Source organism: Panicum virgatum, chromosome 2K, assembly GCF_016808335.1.
Source record: "Panicum virgatum strain AP13 chromosome 2K, P.virgatum_v5, whole genome shotgun sequence".
NCBI lineage: Eukaryota > Viridiplantae > Streptophyta > Magnoliopsida > Poales > Poaceae > Panicum > Panicum virgatum.
The window spans coordinates 9,473,021-9,494,940 of NC_053137.1; the positions used below are offsets into that span (position 1 = coordinate 9,473,021).

The 21,920-nt window shown below is 46.4% G+C and overlaps 1 protein-coding gene across 1 annotated transcript; it reads right to left on the bottom strand.

The window, feature by feature from the left end:
- Positions 1-292: 292 nt before the first annotated feature.
- LOC120695052 lies at positions 293-20,254 on the bottom strand. The gene is made up of 4 exons (XM_039978373.1): positions 19,871-20,254; positions 2,172-3,293; positions 586-1,081; positions 293-315 (listed from the first exon to the last, which is right to left on the bottom strand). The coding sequence occupies exons 1-4, from the start codon at positions 20,252-20,254 to the stop codon at positions 293-295; spliced, it is 2,025 nt and encodes a 674-aa protein (XP_039834307.1).
- Between the last annotated feature and the right edge of the window lie 1,666 nt (positions 20,255-21,920).

Below are 21,920 nucleotides of genomic sequence, written 5' to 3' on the forward strand. Positions count from 1 at the left end.
TAGAGGTCCAGTGCCACACCCATACTTCTCATCGGTACGATCTAAGCTACCCTCCACCCATCAGTAATCCACCTCCGTTCCACTAGCACTAATGATCCAGCTTCGATGACCAGTTTTATTATAGTGCGCGGAGCTGATGACCAAAGTGCCACTATAGAATATGTTGTTCACATGCATGCATCTTAAGCACAGAAGGCTACAGGTTCAACTAGATGCTCGCTAGTCACAACCTATTCGACTTTGTTGTATCTAGTCTTTGGTCACACCCACCTCCGAGATCATTTTTCATAGATTAGTTAGTGTTGTGCTCATAACCTACAAATAAATAAGCAAATTGAGAAAGATTGGGTATCAATACCTTTTTAGTGAAGAGATCAAGAGCGTCCCTATTTTGAAGAACTTCCAGCATGTAAATGTCTTCTTGTTTTGGTGAACAAGACTTCGCGATATTCTCTTCTCTTGTGGTGATTACAATCCTGCTCGCATTTTCCATTTTGTGGAGACTTTGTATTATCATGTCCCATTCCACAGAAGAAGACAAATCATCCAGAACAATTAGACACCTCTTTCTTTCCAAAAGCTTACCCAACTCTTCCTTTGCATTTCTAGTGCCTGCCCCAAAATCAACATTTCCTTTCCTTTTAGAGGATTCTGCATCTAGCTGCATAAATAAGCTCTCAAGGACCTCTTCAAGAACAAATGGGTGCATGATTGTGACGCAAGCACGCTTCTCAAACAAACCACTTAGCTCTTGGTTTTGGTAGACCTCTTTGACTAGTGTTGTTTTTCCAAGACCTCCCATTCCCCAAACTGAGATCACTTTACATTGCTGGTCGTTTTGTTTTGAAATTAGATTGATAAGATCAGATTTCTCTTTCTCACGGCCCACAAGTTGAGATTCCATCAAAGCACATGAGATTGTCCCAATACGAGTAAGGCTCTTTCTAACCATCTTCACATTGTTGCCTACCAATTGATTCTCAAGAATCTGATCTGTCGGCATTGCAATGTTGTTAGCACCATGTATGACTACACTTGAGCTAGAGCCTAGCTTCATTAATGTGGTTTGACTTTGAAGAACCTGACACAAGTAAACAATGTCATGTAGTCTTGTGAATGTTTTAGATAAATTTTCCAGCTCTTGAATCCAAGCAGACCTTAGGATCTACACATAATCTATAGCAAGCTACTAATTCAATAACTCCCACTTTTGAAAATTGAATAACATAGAAGGAAGAAATTCATGGCATGCACTTTAACTAATATCCCATACATAATTTCTTAATTTACGAACCAACAACAAAATTTAAGGAGACCTATAGGTCGCTGGCTACCCAAGGAAACTCCGATTTGATCCGTCAGCTCACTAGGAGGCATCTACCTCATCCTGATCACAAGGAGAGGTCCAATGCCACAAATACCAAACTGTCATTAAGACACAGTAGTATTCTAATTATCATTCTAAGTATGAAACTAATTAAGATTATTGTCCTGGTTGCTTTTGTAGAATCAAACCCAGGTTATGAACATGTGTCGTTATGGAATGATTATTGTGGTTAAGCCACTAAAGCTAGAACTATAGATTGAAAAGCTTGGATTATTTTTTTCTCTTGAATTATTAAGAAAACTTCAATTTTTTGTTTGGTAAAGTTATGGTAGAGTTAATCTTTGTTTACATTTGAAAATCTTTCTCAAAACATTTCATGTGCGCGCACACCACAAATTCCATGGATTAGTGTCAAATTTTCATCTGCTGATCTGCATGTCCATGATCACCTAGGGCGGGAGAATTGCATGGGCTATTCATGTTGCGCAGGTCTATATGACTCAAGCCGATTTCCTTAGTAATTCTCAATCATTGTTAGAGAGTTAGGAATCATGACCCAATTATGAATGAGAAATTAGACAAGAATCATGACCCGCAGAGAGCATTATCGTATACATGTGCAAAGATTCTTACGGTGCAATCAAACACGTTTTCATAATCCTTCTTCCAAATTTGGATTAAATATTAATACATCATATTTTATTAGACTTGACTGTGAAAATATGGTTTAAAGAATACTGGTTAGAAAGCACCAATGATTTTATTTACAACAGATATAATAATGATCTAAAAGAACTTGAAGAGGTAAATTAATTAGATGATTATAGCCTTCAATGGATATTACCTTATTGTAGGAAGCAAAAATACTCTGATCAACAGATGATTGCTTGAGCTCTGACACTACACTTTCTTGGCCAGCACATAGGCTTGCAACTTCTCCGTGCTCTGTGGATATGATGATTCGGCTTCCTTTCTTGTTATTTGGAAAATATTCCTTAATCGCATCCCACTCGTCTATGGTGGACAGGTCATCAAGCATAATCAGATAGTTCTTCTCACTCACATGCTCAGTAAATGCATCAAGCAACTCATCTTGCTTCATGGCTCCCATCTTCTTAATAACTTGAGCTCCGATGTTTGCCTTTTGTTGCGTCTTCTTCACTTGTTCAAAAGAAGTTCCATAGAACTGCCTCATAATGCAATGCAGGAACTCCAGTGGATTGAAAGGATGCACAATCCTGATCCAAGCGTAGAGTTCGAACTTCTTGCTTCTCTTTAGATTGTCATACTCTCCTTTGATGACGACTGTCTGACCAAGAAAACCACCTGTTCCCCACACGGCTATCACTATAAGATTCTCGTTACCATCGTTGATCAGTTGGGAGAGGTCGACTTTTGCTTTGTCCTTCTGCCTCCTTGCTTCCTCAATGCCAAACATTGTTGCATCAGAAGTGCTTGATGGCCCAACACTAATTGCAGGCTTGGGGCCAATAGTGCCCTTGATGAGACGGTATCGTATGTTCCTCTGGCTGACATCCTCAACCTTGGCCCTGAGTTCCTTCATCCGTGTGGCCACTTTGTGCCGATCAATCAGCGTCCGGAGTAAGGACCACCGAGACGGCTTCCCAAGTCGAACGGCTAGATCTTGAAGGCAGTCTTCAACATCATAGGACACATCGCGGACCTGCTTGACCCAGGTCTTGACCACCTTGTGCTCATCTCGCTCCTCATGCGCAGCCATTAGGAAAGCGAGCATCATCTCGAGCTCATCCTTGATAAAAGCCTGATCATGCTGGACGCCCAGCTGCAAAGCCACCTCCTGCGCGATGGTGGACTTTGCGTAGCTAAGCGCTCCATTCAGCACGGACTTGCCCACGCTCAACGCCGTCGCTTCCAGCCTTCCATAGCCAACCTTATTTTTTCTCTCCCAAACGCACTGGGGTCTGTGAACAGTGTAATAGATCAGCTGAGTTGAGGAAGAAGAGCAATGCATAAATATGGAATAATTGAAATGATTACGTTCGAAGAATAAAACTTACAAGCTAGCTTACCGTTTTCACGGCTCCTCGTTGCAGTTTACAGTTTTGTGAGGAACAAGATGAAAAAAAATGTGGCAGCAGATAGAGCAGTCTGGATGAGCGAATAAAGCTACTACTGGGCACTGGCCGCTATCAGGAAGAAGATATGCAAGAACGCAGGCCGGGAGCTGCGGTGGATGCAGGTGGGCAAGTCTAGGAGGAGGCCGCGGAACGCGGATCCAGCTAGCGTGCATCAGAGCAGTTTGTCTTTGTTTTCTCCATGGAACAGTGTGTTGACCTATAGTTAAAGCATTGTTTCTAAAAATTGAGAAGGGCAACCTCATCTGGAGAAAATTAATGCCACAAGAAATGGAGCGGGTCCATTGCGAGGTTAAACCAATCAGCTGGAGGAGCACGACGTGAGATTCCATCTCCACGCACCTTTACACGGGCCCGCCGAAAACCTCGCTGGCTCCCCAGAGTCAGGTCAACTACGATGAGAGCTTGATCTCTGCTCAAAAACAAAACAATCGGAAACGACAATATATATGTATGTATATATCAGTCTGCAGTATATATAGGATAGCCGGACTATAATTCCTAGCTCTCTGGCAGAGTCTCTGCATTCATGAGGAAATCGGATTCAGACTTCTGCTCGTACGGTATAACTGCCAGCGAGTAGGGTCGGTCCGGGGCATGCAGCATGTATCTAGGGCTGTGTTTGGATCCCATCTCCTAAAGCAAACTTACTAAACGCAGCGACTAAATTTTAGTCACCCTCTGTTTGGTTCAAGTGACTACAAGAGATTAAAGTTCCAAACAAAATGACAAAAATGAGGGGCATGCCCACTCAAGTCCTCATTTAAGCTACTCTTCGGGGGCTACTGGGACTAAAATATTTTTAGTCACTTTTAGTCACTTTGTTTGAAACTTATCCCTAAAGTGATTAAAGTTTAGTCACTTTGCTTTAGGACACTACTGTAGAAATAGCCTTTGATCCTTAACATTTGTCCCGGTCCCCGGGACCAATTTAGGCATTAGTTTCGGATTCAATGGCTATAGGACGAAAGGGCTCTTTAGGGCAAGTACAATAATTTAAACAACAACTGTCTTTTTGTCACAAACAGACAGCTTGTACAATTGGTTATCTGTTTGGTTGTCTGCAGAGTCATTAATTCAGGCTTTAACACACAAACTCATGGTGATCTAGTGCATAATTGATCTTTATAGCCATTTTGTTGCATACATGATATAATGCACGATCCATTCAAATAATTCGTATGACTGTTAACATAAGCATGTATATTATATAGTTAAAGCATTGTTTCTAACAGTGTGTTGACCTATATAGTTAAAGCTAGGGGCGGATCCAACGTGGGGGCAGGGAGGCTGGAGCCCCCCTACCCCCATAGATCCTTTGGAGCCCCCTGAAGCCCCCAACAATTTCTAAACCTAGATGAAGAGGAGGAAGGAGAAGAGAGGAGGAAGAAGAAGAGAAAGAAGGAAAAGAGGAAGAAGAAGGGGAGATCGGGTCCCCCCCCCTTCTTGATCTCATGGATCCGCCCCTGGTTAAAGCATTATTTCTAAGAATTGAGAAGGGCATGCAACCTCGTCTCGAGAAAACTAATGCCACCACAAGAAATGGAGCGGGTCCATTGGGAGGTTGAACCAATCAGCCGGAGGAGCACGAAGAGAGATTCCGTCTCCACGCACCTTTACATGTGCCTGCCGCAAACCTCGCGGGCTCCCCAGATCAACTACGATGAGATCTTGATCTCTGCTTAGAAACAAAACAATCGGAAACGGACAGGGACAATATATATGTATGTATATATCAGCCTGCAGTATAGGAATTGCCAGAGAGTAAGGTCGGTCCGGGGCTTGCAGAACGCAGTGTAGGACGCCGCGGAACGTGGATCCACGACGGCAGAACGCAGGAAGGAGGAAATTTGTCTTCGTTTTTTCTTGCTTGTAACATCGTGCCGACCTGTATTTTACTTTGAATTTGAAGCATCGTGCTCTAAAAAATTGGATCTCGTATTGTGAAAACTAATGCTAGAGTCAAAGGATAGGAGCTGGCCCAGTGTGAGGATAGATAGATTAATCAAAATCAAGCTGGAGGAGAAGGAGAGTCCGAGAGATTCCATCACCACGCACCTTTGCATGTGCCTGACGAAAACCTCGCTGGCTCCCAGCTTCCCAGGTCCCAATAACTACCGTGCATGAGACTATGGTGAGAGCTGAGTAGATCTGAAAACAAAAGCAATCTAATTAATCGAAAACAGACCGAGGAAGCCAACTAGTAGTAGGTCAAAATCAAATGCATATTAGGTACCTCCGCAGTATAAAAAAACCGGATACTCCAGATACATGTCCAAATACTCCGGGTTTATACAATTAAGCAAACTCTACAAAAAAAATAAAATAAAATACCAATTAAACTGAAGAGTTAAATACATTGGCGATCCTTGAACTTGTCTCGAAATGTCATCTAGGTCCCTAAACTCTGAAAATGAACTTTTAAATCTATAAACTTGTCCGGAGGTGTCATTCATATCCCTAAACACTCAAGATGCATATGCAGGTCCCCAAACTTGTCTCAATGTGTCATTTCAATCCCTAAACTCTCGAGATGAATATTCATATCCTGTTTATTAAACTATTTTTTTAGCCGATTCATTTAGAAATCTTACCACTAAGACCATTTTAATTCTAATTGACTGCTTATTAATCATACATCATGGGTTAATCTAGAACATTTGGTGGATATTGCAGTTTTGTTGCTTAATATTGAGATATTAATGCTAATCATTAATACTTCCTACTAACTATTTTTATTTTGCATGGGCTTTGTATAAATTTATTAAGATAATTAGTTCCCATTCTTAGTAAAAATTGAAATAGAAATTTGATTAAATTTTATGTAGCAAAAGAATTTTTCATTTAAGTAGCTAAACAAAATTTATATAAAATTAAAACAATACAGAATGTATAAATTTTTTTGTGAGTTTTATGAAACCATATTTGTTTTTTACACAATTAAGTACTTTCTGGAAAGAAAAAAATTAAAAGAAAAACAAAGGTTGACTCCTAAACGGGCGGGACACGAACCAGTTCCACCCCTTTGGGTATCAGGTGGTGATCTTGAACCGATACCAGGTGGGTTTTCATTTCGCGCACGTTGGCCGGCCGTAGGTACCAGGTAAGAATTACACCCGATATGAAGTATCCCCACATAAGTAGAGACTAAATGTGACACAAATATCAGTCCCAGGAGGCTGATAACACATTTATTCAACAGATGGTACAATCACCGTACAAACCTCCGAGGAGGCGGACACTCGATACAAATGATAATAAGTAATAAAACAGCTACGGTGATACACCAAAGCACGACCCAGACAGTCTCCAGCTCGGGCTCAGAGTGATGCGCTAGCAGAATCATCTTGCGGAGGGCCAACACCATAGGCAAGGTTGGGGTTCGGACGCAACCTCTACTCGATGTCTTCAACAACAAAGTCCGGATCTTCTTCTAGAGAAAAACCACAAAGATATATCGGGTGAGTATAAAAGTACTCAACAAGTCCAACCCCATCCACGGAGGGGAGTAACACAGATATGCGCAGGATAAATTAAGGATAGGGCTGAGGTTTATTTGCGGTAAAGCTAGATTTTACACATGCAGGGGTTTAGTTTTGAAAAAGATTTTCTTAAAGCAGTTCCTTCTTATCCGAATCATGAGTGGGGTTGATCCTACACAAAGAATCTAAGTTTTAATGCTACTGGACTCCTCATCCGCAGTAGCTCACAGCATAACTGTCGGACACCTTTCCAAAACAACTCACATCGTGAAAACATCCCTCCCAAAAGCCTAGTTGTGTGACCAAACCGTAACAGCTCAATACCGTGAGCACGGCAATTCGAATAGGTTTTACACTCTGTAGAGTTGTGCAACTTTACCCACAAGTGGGGCACCACAACACGATCACCTTAGTGTCGGTGCAGATCCCATCAAAGCCATTAACCACCTTAGCTAGATCAGACTAGCCAACACGGGCTCCACCAAGGGGCCATTGACCTGACACCAAGGTTTAACCGGGGCATAAGTCACCATGACCTTATCCCTTCTCCTTGGTCACCCGTTGCTCTCAGCTCTCCTGATAGCTATCAGACTAACTAGTGGGGTTTATGCTAAGCCATTACCACATACAACGGTCGAGTGGTTTGCACGATAGTTGAGTCAGGCAAGATGACATATCAACTCGGTCCTTAATTGTGACAGGATGGCTATCTCCCAACCTCCTTGCTCTACCACAATGGTACGAGCCTCCAACGCATGACGATCCATCCAGGGAATGCCATTCATCCATCCCATCTTAACATTTTATTCTTTATAACCCAATCTCCCTTTTCTCAATACTCAAGCATTTTCCTTTTTATAAAGCATGTTGCAACCATTTTAGAGTGTAATAAAATGAGTATCGGGTCCTAAGCGGCGCTCTAACAGCGATCAACATCCAAATAGAATAAATCATATTTAGACATTAATCTAAGTGGTCAAGGAATGGTTATAACAAATCAAGGGGTGGCTATCCAACCATGTGTTCAGCAGTAAAAACATATGCAATTTTGTAAAATAGGCCAATAGGTTGTGTTTATAAAACTGGGTCGAAATATGCAATCAAAGGATGAGATTGAACTTGCCGTCTTCAAAGCCTTCCGGGAGTTCCTGATCGAGGTACTATCCTTCGGGTTCGGGGTCGCGGTACTGATCCTCGCACACCTACTCGTGGTACTGCTTGTCGACGTTTTCTCCCTCGTTCACACTGTGATCTACGGCGCACACAAATAAACACACAATAAAGAAAAAGAAATAAAGGTTTTATCATCGAGCCCGAATCGGAAGAAATTAAGATATGGAGATGGGAGTAATATTTTTGGGTGCTTCTCTAATGGCATGGACGAAATTATGTTAGAAATGGCATGGTAAAGTTTCGGGGCAAACGGAGGAATTTTGGCGCATGAAATGATGAGTCGAAGGAGTGGTTAGGGGTTAAACGGGGGTTCAAGGGCTTCTTTGTAATTATTTTTGAGAGTGGAAGGACTTGATTATAATTTCTGAAAATATTTGTGTTACTCCGGAAAGGGGCATGGGTCTATTTGAAAATATGTTTATATGGTGGGAGGGCTTATTCATTAAAAGGAATAAGAGAGGGGTTTATTGGAAAATACTTTTAGAAGAGGAAAGGACTTAGTTGTAATTTCTAGAAATATCTGGGCTGAACTACAAAGGTGTAGGGGTCTAGGAGTAATTATTTTGTATAGTGGAAGGGTCATTTCTTAAATAGAGAGAATGGGAGGGTTATTTCGAAAAGAGTTAAAAAGGGAAGGGACTCTTAAATAAAAGAAGGAAAGGGTAGGGGCCTAGGGCAATTTTGCCCTGTCTTCTCCTTCCTCCCGACCGAAACAGGGGAGAGGGGGAATAGGGGCACCGGCGGTGCCGATCCCGGCGCTCCGGGCCACGGCGGCGGCTGGGGTGAGGGGGAAAAGGAAGAGGGGGCCATGGGGATCCGATTGCCCCTCTTACCAAGGGCGGAGGCGGCTCATGGATGCCGGATCAGGAGGGCCGATGGGAGGCGGCGGTGGCAGCTCTGGGCTGCGGCGCTGCGCGGCTCGGGAAGGGGCTAGGTGCGGCGGTGAGGTTTGTGGGGGTGGAGAGTGCGATGGGGAGGCCTATTTATAGGCCCGCGAGGCGAGGGAGAGGGCGAGGCGCGGTGGCCGGCCGGACGGCGAGTTCCGCAGCCATTAATGGCGGTGGGGGCGCGGCGGTGGTGCTGAGCGACGGTGGACAGGCGTGGGCGGTGGCGTGTAGCGCAAGTGGAGGGCGGCATCACCGAGGGGAGGGTCGCTGGGGACGGGACGGCGGCCAATGGCGGGGCGCCGCGCGTGTCCGGGCTCGGCTCGGCTCGGCTCGGTTGCGCTGTGTAGGGGCCCTCGCCGAGGGAGCGCGCGTGCGCCGAGGCGGCTCGGCGTCGAGCTCTACTCGGCACCCTGGCGTGCTGCGCGTGGGAGAAGAAGGGAGAAGGAAGGAGGGAGAAAAAAAAGAAAAAGAAAAAGAGAAAAAGAAAAAGAAAAAGGAGAAGAAAAGGAGAGAGAGAGAGACGGCCGAGGTCGCGGCGACGACCGCGGGACCAGTCGAGCACGCGCGGCGGTCGGGCGACACGCAGCTGCTTCAGCGGGAAGCAACGTGCGCGGAACGAGAAAGAGCACAGAGACTGGACGGATGATTGGTACTGGTGTCGGGACGGTGGTTCGCCGGGAAAGATTTTGGGACATTGGGAGTTCGGACGGGAAAAAAAAGATTTTAGAGATGATTTGAGCTCAACGACGAAAATGGTTTTGAAATTTTTTTTTAGTGAGTGATTTATTTTGGTGAATTTTCCGGGATGTCACAAACCTACCCCACTTAAAACGAATCTCATCCTCGAGATTGGACTGAGTTCTGAACATATGGGGATATTCTTTCTTTAACGCATCTTCGCGTTCCCACGTAACTTCTCCTACTCCATGTCTGCTCCATTGCACTCTGCAAATCCGTACTTCTGAGTTCCTTGTTCTTTTTGTGATAGTTTCCAGAATTTTGACAGGCATGTCTTGATACCGAAGATCCTTTTGCAGATCGATTATTTCTACTGGTACTATTTCTTCTTTAGGTACCCTCAAGCACTTTCTGAGCTGAGACACATGAAATACCGGATGTATATCTGACATTTCCTCGGGCAGTTGAATATTGTAGGCTAACGCTCCAACTCTTTTAACTACTCGGTAAGGTCCAATATACCGAGGGGCTAATTTTCCTTGGACTTGAAACTTTCGAGTTCCTCGAATCAGAGAGACCTTAAGGTATACAAAATCTCCAACCTCAAAACATAATTCTCTTCTTCGCTTGTCTGCATAACTCTTCTGTCGTGATTGAGCTGCTTTTAGCTTCTCTCTAATCTCAGCCACGTGTTCTTCTACCTCTTTTATGAGAGCTGGTCTGGTTAGTGTACGTTCTCCTACTTCTGACCATATCAAAGGGGTTCTACACTTTCTTCCATAAAGAGCCTCAAAAGGCGACATGCCCAAGCTTGCTTGGTAACTGTTGTTGTATGAGAACTCCGCATAGGGCAAACTCTGTTCCCAATCTTTACCATAGGTAAGGACACATTCCCTTAACATATCCTCCATAATTTGGTTTACCCTTTCAGTCTGTCCATCAGTCTGCGGGTGATAGGCCGAACTAAAATCCAACTTTGTGCCCATGGCTTTATGCAGGTTTTTTCAAAACTTAGAGGTAAATTGGGTCCCTCTATCTAAAACGATTTTGTTGGGCACACCATGCAACTTTACTATGTTATTCACATAGAGCTGGGCTAGCTTTCCTCCTCCATAGTTGGTCCGTACGGTTAGGAAGTGAGCGACTTTGGTGAGCCGGTCCACTATTATCCAAATGGAATCATAACCTTTCTGGGTCTTGGGCAATCCTACCACAAAATCCATTCCTATCTCATCCCATTTCCAAACTGGGATAGGTAGGGGTTGTAGTAATCCTGCTAGCTTCTGATGCTCAGTTTTGATCCTTTGACATGTGTCGCAATGGGCCACGAACTAGGCAATGTCCGGCTTCATTCCATTCCACCAATACTTTTGTTTTAAATCCAAATATATTTTGGTGGACCCTGGGTGAATAGAATATGCTGAGTTATGAGCCTCGTCCATGATCATTTGCCGGAAGTCCCCTTCTTTGGGCACACAAATTCTATTCTTGTACCACAAAGTTCCTTTTTTGTCTACTCGAAAGTATGGTGCTTTGTTTTCTCCGGTATGTTTGCGGATTCTCATTAAATCCTTGTCTGATCCTTGGGCTTTTCAGATTCTGCCCTCCAGGGTGGGTCGGACACTCAGCTTGTGGCTGGAGCCTCGAGGGACAATGTGCACATTCAATCGTGCCATTTCCTCTTGCAGATGGGCATCCTTGGGTCCATAAGATTACCGGTTTAAGGCATCGGCTACCACGTTAGCTTTGCTGGTGTGGTAATGGATTTCCAGATTATAATCCTTAACCAATTCCAGCCGCCTTCTTTGCCTTAAATTCAAATCTAGTTGGGTGAAAATGTACTTTAGACTCTTATGGTCAGTGTAAATCTCACACTTATTCCCGATCAGATAATGTCTCCAGATTTTGAGGGCATGCACTACGGCTGCAAATTCCAAATCATGTGTTGGGTAATTCTGCTCATGAGGCCTGAGTTGGCGGAAAGCATATGCAACTACTTTACCATCTTGTATAAGGACACACCCTAAATCTTGTCGGGATGCCTCACAATAGTCGACGAAGTCCCGATGGATATCCGGTAGGGTCAGCACTGGGGCGGTCGTCAACCTTCTCTTCAATTCTTGGAAGCTCCTTTCACAGGACTCTGTCCAAACAAACTTCTTTTCCTTCTTAAGCAGCTCCGTCATGGGCCGGGCGATTTTGGAGAATCCTTCAATAAATCTCCGATAATACCCAGCTAGACCAAGAAAGCTTCTGATTTCACTAACATTGGTTGGCTGCTGCCAATTGGAAACGGCCTCAACTTTCTCAGGGTCGACTGCTACTCTTTCTGCGGTCAGAATATGACCAAGAAAGGCTACTTTCTTGAGCCAAAATTCACACTTGCTGAACTTGGCATATAGCTTATGTGCTCTTAGCTTTTCCAGGACCACTCTAAGGTGTTGCTCATGCTCTTCGGCACTTTTAGAGTAGATGAGTATGTCGTCAATAAAGACTACGACAAACTTATCCATCTCGTCCATAAACACCATATTCATAAGATTCATGAAATAAGCAGGTGCGTTAGTGAGTCCAAATGACATCACAATAAACTCAAACTGCCCATAACGGGTGACAAAAGCTGTCTTCGAGATGTCATTTTCCTTAATCTTGAGTTGATAATATCCTGACCTCAGATCAATCTTGGAGAAGTACTTGGCTCCTTTTAGCTAATCAAAAAGATCATCAATCCTGGGGAGAGGGTACTTATTCTTGATGGTAACCTCATTCAGTGCACGATAATCTACACACAACCTCATACTCCCATCCTTCTTCTTGACAAATAGGACTGGGGCTCCCCATGGGGATGAACTAGGCCTGATAAAATCACTACATTGTAACTCTTCTAGTTGTTTCTTCAGCTCTGCTAGTTCTGAGGCTGCCATCCTGTAGGGTCTCTTGGCAATGGGAGAGGTTCCGGGGATAAGTTCTATGACAAACTCTATATCTCTGTCTGGTGGCATTCCGGGGAGTTCTTCTGGAAAAACATCAGGGTACTCATTTACAACTGGAACTCCTTCTAGGGATTTCCCATCCATACTGAAAACTATTGGGTCTGGTCCACTTCCCCGAGTATGGCAAGTCACTTGCATCCCATCTGAGTTGGTTAGGTGTACTACCTTGTCAGCACAACCTATGAGGCCATTGTGTAGGCTTAACCAGTCCATTCCAAGGATCACGTCTATTTCCTTAGACTTAAGTACTACTAGGTCTGCTAGAAATTCTACCCCACTTAAGATGATCCGTACCCGTAAACAACCTAGTTGACACTTGATGTCACCTCCAGGCGTCCGGGTTAATAGGGGTGTTTTTAGTAGATTTTATGCTTACCCACAAAGCTTAATGATATGAATGAGTGTGATGCTCCAGAATCAAATAATACTGTTGCCAGAGTTGAGCTAACTAGAAACTCACCAAGTACCACTCCTTGTGCACCCTGAGCCTCCTGCGCGTTGATGTGGTTGACGCGGGCTCGTCCATAAGGCTACTGGCTGTTGTTGTTGCCCTTGTTGTTGCTGCCGACGGGGACACGGTTGGCTCCAGATACAGGTGGCCTAGGCCCATTCACCGAGGTGGAGAAGGCTGATGTAGCAGGCTTGTTTTTGGCATATGGGCAGTTGGCAATGTAATGCCCTGTCTCACAGCAGTTGAAACATGCCCTGGCATTGTTGTTGTTGTTGGTGACTTGGCTGGCATTGCTCTGCGGGGCTTTCATGGTGTTCTGGCTCGGAAACTGTGTGTTAGGGGTCTGGGGGCCTGTTACTTAGGACTGGGTCCTATACTGCATTGGGGCCTAAGATCCTGGTGCAGTATAGCTGGAGCTTCTTGGTCTCTGGAAGCGGTTCTGCTGGCAGGTCTTACTTTCCAGGAACTTACGCTTGTTTTCTTTTCTTTCTTCAGCTTTGGCTCTTTCTGTGAGAATGTCCATGTTCATCAGAGTATTGAAGTCCGGGTATATCTGAGGGGTAAGCAAGGTCCGGAGTTCTGGACTTAATCCCTTCTTGAACATGTCTTGCTTTTTTTCATCCTTGTCCACTTCCTCTGGTGCATAGCGGGCAAGTTCCATGAACTGGTAGGTGTATTCTTCCACAGACATGCTCCCTTGCTGCAGTGCGCGGAATTCATCCGCCTTGTGCTTCATGGTGGCTGTGGGGATATGGTAGCGGTGGAACTCTTTCACAAATTCATTCCAAGTGATGGTGGTGGCATCTTCAGCAGCGGCACAGTAATTCTCCCACCAAGCTAAGGCAATTCCTGTGAGTTGGTGAGCTGCCAGAAGAACTTTGTCTCGGTCTTGGCATTCAAATGGCTCGAGCTTCCTTTCGATCATATGAAGCTAGTCATCTGCCTCCAAGGGGTTGCTGGATCTGGCAAAGGTGGGTGGCTTGGTTCTCAGGAAAGCTGTCAGCTTGTCATTCATGGTCTGCTCTCGTGGCCGCTTATTGACGATGGCATTGGCCAAGGGCTTCCAGTATGAGAGTCTGATTGTTTATCGCCTGTGCCAGGTCCCCGACAGGTGGAGGTGGTGGCAGTGGCACTTCTCCTTGGTTTCCTCCTCCATTCTGGCTCACTTCTTGTTCTCTCTGAGGAGGGTTCTGTTCGTGTCCATTTTGCGGTCCTCCTGCGTAGGGGCTGTAGAGTTCCGACTGTGGGAGGCTCTTGAACCGTGTTGGGAAGCCATCTGTAGATTGGATAGAGTCTTTGTGAGACTGGGATTAGGATTAAGTGATGTTTAAGTTAATTAGTTCGTATTTTTGAAAAGGCAGAATCCACCTCCTGCCGAAAGCACACCAACAAACACACAGACTAGCAAGCAATAAGCACAACAATTTCATTACTGCAAGGGGGGTACAACACTGGGGCAAGGCCAAAACGCGTACTACACGTCTGGGTACACAACTCCAAAAGAAGGGGGGCACAATTCTAACTTCGGACCACACGACTTCATCCCTTGACGGTCACTAGCACTTAGGCAGACTCATTGGCTTGAGTGGGTTCTCCCCTTGGAAGAGAACTCACATCCTCCAGGGGAATGAGCAGTCCTTGCTCACCGTTATCTAGGTCTCCGTTTTCCAGGGTTTGCTCGGTAGCTTCTCCTTCAACGGTGGCAGTAGGCCCTTCAGGGTTCTCGGGTGGGGCTTGTGGGGTCCCAAAAAGTGGTCCCCATTCCATGATGGGCATCCCAAGTAGGACATGGGTTTCTCCAATTGCCGGGACTGGCATTCCACTTCTGGTCCATTCTTGTATACGCAGGTCCTGGGCCTGCCTGAGGCTCTCTTGGGCAATCGCTTCACTACTGACCGCGGCTGCGGCTCTTGCCTCGGCTTGAGCAACCCGGATTTGATGCATCCTTATCGCGAGCTCTGCTTGCTCGGCCCGATGGGTCTGCTCCCTCAGGATGCTAGCTTGCTCGTCAAAGAGCTGATCCAAGGAGGCTAGGTAAGTAGCCACTTGGTACAGGGGGTCCTCTTCATGGCGGCATTGTTCCAGGCTTCTCATGCGAGCCTCCCAAACTGGGGTTCTGATGGCCGGAGGAAAGATCCTCATTGGTGTGGGGGCGAGATGTTCCTCAAAAATCCAGCACAGATAATGAAGCGCCTTCCTGACGACCAAGGGGTAGGTGTCTCGGTACCTAAACCTGGTGGTGGTCACTCGCCATGGCTGGATGTCGGGGTAGCGGTCACTTTTGGCGATGACCAGGATCACCCTGCAGCGAAGGGTACCATGGTGCTCGTACTCCCTGCTGTAGTACCTTGGGCGTTCCGAAACACCAAGACTCTCCTGGGCATTGATCAAAAGGCTGGGGAGGCCAGGGGCAGCTTGGCAAATGCCCTAGGTCCATCCTTCCTCAGCCATATGAAAACAAAGGTAGGGTGAACAAACTTTGCATAAATACTTGAGTACAAAGGGGGTAGATGGTCTTTATTATTACAACAAGGTGGGGTACATTTTTCATGGATACATGATTATTAGTATAGTGGCTCTAGCCTAGGTGTGCTACTCTTCTATCATGGGGAATCTTCCTCGATCTGGATAGGGCGCTTTTTTGGTGGAAGACACTGTTCATCTTCAGTCTGAGTACCCCTATCCCAATGGGTTTCTTCGGGTTCTTCTTCTAACCATCCACCTGCTCCTCTGTGAGCCTCGTGGTCTTGCCATTGGGCTTGGAGAGCGGCTAGGGAATACTCGGCTCGTATGGCTCTTGTCCGTTGCTCCTCCATTTCTTGGGTTGTCTTTTCTGCCCGTGAATTTGGTGCTTCAGTTGTGCCACCTGTTCGTGGTAGAGCTCATCCAGGCCGGTGAGGTAGATGGATAGGTGGGAGACCGTATATTCTAGGTTTTCTTCTTCTCTCCCAAGTCCTCTCATCTGGGCAATCCATGAGCGTCCTCTTCCACCAGTAGGCAGGAAAAATCCCATAGGAGTCCGCTGAAGATGTTGCTTGAAGACCACACGCAGATGTTGCAGGGCTTTTCGGGCGGCCTTTCGATAGATATCTGGGAAGCGAAAGCCAGTGGTAGAGATGAACCAGGGGTCCACATCAGGGTAGCGGGTGCTTTTTCCCACGAAGATCATCATGTCGCACCGAAGAGTGCCCCTGGAGTCATACTCCCGGTAGACGTACTCTGTTGGATCCACAACTCCGACGCGTTCCAGGCTGAGTAGCAATAATTTAGGGAGGCCAGGCTCTGCGTGGTAGATTCCACCACTACATCCATTGTCAGCCTTCTGGAACAGGGCAATAATCAGTGGTAAGTGTTTGTGTGGAAAAAGGATTAAGAAAGGAAAGTCCTAATGTGGAAAGACTCGAAAAAGGGGTCTCGATCCTAGGGTCAAGTCCTACGGCCAACTTACGGCTCTGATACCACCTGAAGCGTCCCCACATAAGTAGAGACTAAATGTGATACAAATATCAATCCCAGGAGACTGATAACACATTTATTCAACATATGGTACAGTCACCGTACAAATCTCCGAGGAGGCGGACACTCGATACAAACAATAATAAGTAATAAAATAGTTACGGTGATACACCAAAGCACGACCCAGACAGTCTCCAGCTCGGGCTCAGAGTGATGCGCTAGCAGAATCATCTTGCGGAGGGTCAACACCACAGGCAAGGTTGGGGTTCGGACGCAACCTCTGCTCGACGTCTTCAACAACAAAGTCCGGATCTTCTTCTGGAGAAAAAACCATAAAGATATATCGGGTGAGTACAAAAATACTCAACAAGTCCAACCCCATCCATGGAGGGGGAAACACATATATGCGCAGGATAAATTAAGGATAGGGCTGAGGTTTATTTGCGGTAAAGCTAGATTTTACACATGCAGGGGTTTAGTTTTGAAAAAGGTTTTGTTAAAGCAGTTCCTTCTTATCCGAATCATGAGTGGGGTTGATCCTACACAAAGAATCCAAGTTTTAATGCTACCGGACTCCTCATCCGCAGTAGCTCACGGCACAACTGCCGGACACCTTTCCAAAACAACTCACATCGTGAAAACATCCCTCCCAAAAGCCTAGTTGTGTGACCAAACCGTAACCCGCTCAATACCATGAGCACGGCTATTCGAAAAGGTTTTACACTCTGCAGAGGTGTGCAACTTTACACACAAGTGGGGTACCACAGCACGATCACCTTAGTGTCGGTGCAGATCCCATCAAAGCCATCACCCACCTTAGCTAGATCAGACTAGCCAACACGGGCTCCACCAAGGGGCCATTGACCTGACACCGAGGTTTAACCGGGGCATAAGTCACCACTGACCTTATCCCTTATCCTTGGTCACCCGTTGCTCTCAGCTCTCCTGATGGCTATCAGACTAACTAGTGGGGTTTATGCTAAGCCGTTGCCACATACAACGGTCGAGTGGTTTGCACGATAGTTGAGTCAGGAAAGATGACACATCAACTCGGTCCTTAATTGTGACAGGATGGCTATCTCCCAACCTCCTTGCTCTACCACAATGGTACGAGCCTCCAACGCATGACAATCCGCCCAGGGAATGCCATTCATCTATCCCATCTTAACATTTTATTCTTTATAACCCAATCTCCCTTTTCTCAATACTCACGCATTTTTCCTTTTTATAAAGCATGTTGCAACCATTTTAGAGTGTAATAAAATAAGTACCAGGTCCTAATCGGTGCTCTAACTGCGATCAACATCCAAATATAATAAATCATATTTAGACATTAATCTAGGTGGTCAAGGAATGGTTGTAACAAATCAAGGGGTGGCTATCCAATCATGTTTTTAGCAGTAAAAACATATGCAATTTTGTAAAACAGGCTAATAGGTTGTGTTTATAAAACTGGGTCGAAATATACAATCAAAGGATGAGATTGAACTTGCCGTCTTCAAAGACTTCCGGGAGGTCCTGATCGAGGTACTGCCCTTCGGGTTCGGGGTTGCGGTACTGATCCTCGCACACCTACTCGCGGTACTGCTCGTCAACGGGTTCTGCCTCGTTCACACCGTGATCTACGGCGCACACAAACAAACACACAATAAAGTAAAAGAAATAAAGGTTTTATCATCAAGCTCAAATCGAAAGAAATTAAGATATGGAGATGGGAGTAATATTTTTGGGTGGTTCTCTAATGGCATGGCCAAAATTATGTTAGAAATGGCATGGTAAAGTTTCGGGGCAAATGGAGGATTTTTGGCGCATGAAATGATGAGTCGAAGGAGTGGTTAGGGGTTAAACGGGGGGTTAAAGGGCTACTTTGTAATTATTTTTTAGAGTGGAAGGACTTGATTATAATTTCTAAAAATATTTGTGTTACTCCGGAAAGGGGCAGGGGTCTATTTGAAATTATGTTTATATGGTGGGAGGGCTTATTCATTAAAAGGAATAAGAGAGGGGCTTATTGGAAAATACTTTTAGAAGAGGAAAGGACTTAGTTGTAAATTCTAGAAATATCTGGGTTGAACTAGAGAGGTGTAGGGGTCTAGGAGTAATTATTTTGTATAGTGGAAGGGTTATTTCTTAAATAGAGAGAATGGGAGGGTTATTTGGAAAAGAGTTAAAAAGGGAAGGGACTCTTAAATAAAAGAAGGAAAGGGTAGGGGCTTAAGGGCAATTTTGCCATGTCTTCTCCTTCCTCCCGACTGAAACAGGGGAGAGGAGAACAAGGGCGCCGGTGGGGCCGATCCCGGCGCTCCGGGCCACGGCAGCGGCTGGGGTGAGGGGGAAAAGGAAGAGGGAGCCATGGGGATCTGATTGCCCCTCTTACCAAGGGCGGAGGCCGCTCGTGGAGGCCGGGCCACGAGGGCCGGCGGGAGGCGGCGGTGGTAGCTCTGGGCGGCGGCCCTGCGCGGCTCGGGAGGGGGCTAGGGGTGGCGGTGAGGTTTGTGGGGGTGGAGAGTGCGATGGGGAGGCCTATTTATAGGCCCGCTAGGCGATGGAGAGGGCGAGGCGCGGTGGCCGGCCGGATGGCGAGTTCGGCAGCCATTAATGACGGTGGGGGCGCGGCGGTGGGCAGGCGTGGGCGGTGGCGTGTAGCGCAAGTGGAGGGCGGCGGCACCGAGGGGAGGGGTGCTGGGGACGGGACGGCCGCCAATGGCGGGGCGCCGCGCGTGTCCGAGCTCGGCTCGGCGGTGCTGTGCGGGGGCCCTCGCCGCGGGAACACGCGCGCTGAGGCGGCAAGTGGTCACGGCGCGTGCAGAGGAGTGGCTGGGGTGGGCAGGGCGGCCGCACAAGGGGGTACGGGCGGCTCGGCGTCGAGCTCTGCTCGGCACCCTGGTGTGCTGCGCATGGGAGAAGAAGGGAGAAGGAAGGAGGGAGAAAGGAGGAGGAGAGAAAAAAGAGAAAAAGAAAAAGAAAAAGGAGAAGAGAAGGAGAGAGAGGAAAAGATAGAGAGACGGCGGAGGTCGCGGCGACACGCAGCGGCTTCAGCGGGAAGCAACGCACGCGGAACGAGAAAGAGCACAGAGACTGGACGGATGATTGGTACTGGTGTCGGGACGGCGGTTCGCCGGGAAAGATTTCGGGACATTGGGAGTTCGGACAGGAAAAAAAAGATTTTAGAGATGATTTGAGCTCAACGACGAAAATGGTTTTGAAAATTATTTTTAGCGAGTGATTTATTTTGGTGAATTTTCCGGGATGTCACACGATACCTAAAGTCCTACTTTGGTACCGGTTGATTTCTTCTCCCATTACCTTAGGCTGGGGTATAATCCCCAGGCCCTTCTTCCCCTTCTTGTTGCTTCTTCTCCCGATCGAGCTTCCGTCGCACCGTCTTCTTAGCCCCGACGCGCCGTCTCCGAGCCGCCGCCCCCTCCATCCCTCCACCTTGGCCTCGATGTCGCGCGACCTGCCTGGCCGCCTAGATGCCCTTCCGTGCCTCTCGACCGCCACCGCCCTGTCCCCCTGCGCGTGTGGCACCGCGCCGGTGCCCCCGCCTCGACGCCAGCCCCAAGCATCGATGCCGCGCGCGACCCGCTCCGCCTCACGTCGTCGCTCCTCCACCACAACTCTGGCCCATCCCTTCGCTTTGGCATGTGCATCCCCACGCCGCCCTGCCCGCCCCGCCGTGCACGACATAGCCGCCCGAGCCGCACCTCCGGCCGGCCACCTTGTCCTCCGTGCTCCCCGGCCCGGCCTCTCCTCCAGCACGTCATCCTCCTCCGACCCCCGCGGCATGCCGCCGCCTGCCCTGCGCGACTCCAACTGCTCAGCCCGCCCAGCTATCGAGCACGCCCCTACGCCACCACGCGCATGCTGGTAGGGTGCCTGCTAACGCGTGTATGGTGCCTGGCCGGCTCTCCCTTTTTTCTTTTTATTTGATTGTTTTATTATTTAGTTTATTTTATTTTGCATTTTCCTTTAGGTTATTTAGTCTATAAATTAGTTCATTATAAATTAGTTGTTTAATTTAATAAATCTAATTTATGGTTAGGTTTAATGTTAGGTTAAGATTTAAAAAATCTAGTTTAATTTGAGGTTTAAATTTAGTCTGCAAATCTAGTTCATTATGAATTAGTTGTTTAATTTAAAAATCTAGTAGTTTAAATTTAGCTTTTAGGTTCAATTTAGTTTAATGTTAGGTTTAAATCTAGTTGTTTAAATTTAGATTTTAAGTTTAATTCAGAAAGCAAATTATAAATTAGATAGTTATTTTCTTTACATGTCTATAATTAAAATATTTAATTTTTAGAGATTCATAGTTACAATATTCTAAATTGTTGATAAATGACAAAAATTAGGGTTTAGTTAGGTTATTTTTATTAGTTGTTTTAATGATAACTAGATTACAATATTTTAGATTTGCATTGTGAATTTCATGTACATGTATTATTTGAATGATGCAATTAGGTAAGTTCATAGACCCATTGAATAGGTAAATTCAATTTGCAAAATCAAATCCTTTTCATTTTTAGATCTTTTATTCAACATCAAACTTAATTTTAAGCGCAGGATGTGGAAACAATTTGTGAAAAAGAACAAAGGAGCTGGTCTATGGAAGGCGGAATTGAATGTTAGAATGAATTTTTCGGTACGTGCGTCGCAAACAAAGTAATTTCAATTGTTCTATATAGGCATACACAAATATTGAATAAATAATTTATTTCTCCTATAGTGTGCAAGACAAAAATATGAAACTGATAGGTGTGGGGACTACATATGCGAGTTCATACACTGTTGGGGATAAGGATTATGGGTATCTCAGCACAGTCTATTAAGAATCAATCAAGCTAATAAACGAGCAACGTGAAACGGCTAAGGCCCAGCAAAATGGCCGATGGGCCGTGGGGCCCAGAACGAACAAAACAGCCTGCTCGGATGGTGGAGATTCGACTTAGCGCCGACCCCACGAGAGAAGGGCCCAGCGCGCCCGACACTCGAGGGGGGACTTCCACCTCGCCCGACCCTCACGAAAGAGGGTCCGCCTCGCCCGACCCTCACGAAAGAGGGTCCGCCTCGCCCGACTCTCACGAGAGAGGGACCGCCTCGCCCGACCCCCGTGGACGTGAGTCCCCAGGAAGCCGGGAGACTTGTCGGATGGAGGCGGACCACCCGGGGTGGTCCCGGAGGATCAGGGACGTGACTGCCCTCCCCACCGGTAGGATGCGGAGTGGGCAGCGGATTTGGCACGAGCAGATCCGGGCGGGGACACAGCCTGGATGCGCTGTTAGAACCCATCCACGCCAACCTAGGGAGCCATGCCCTGAAGACGGAGGACGCGGAAGCCGGGCGGGAATCCAGTTGG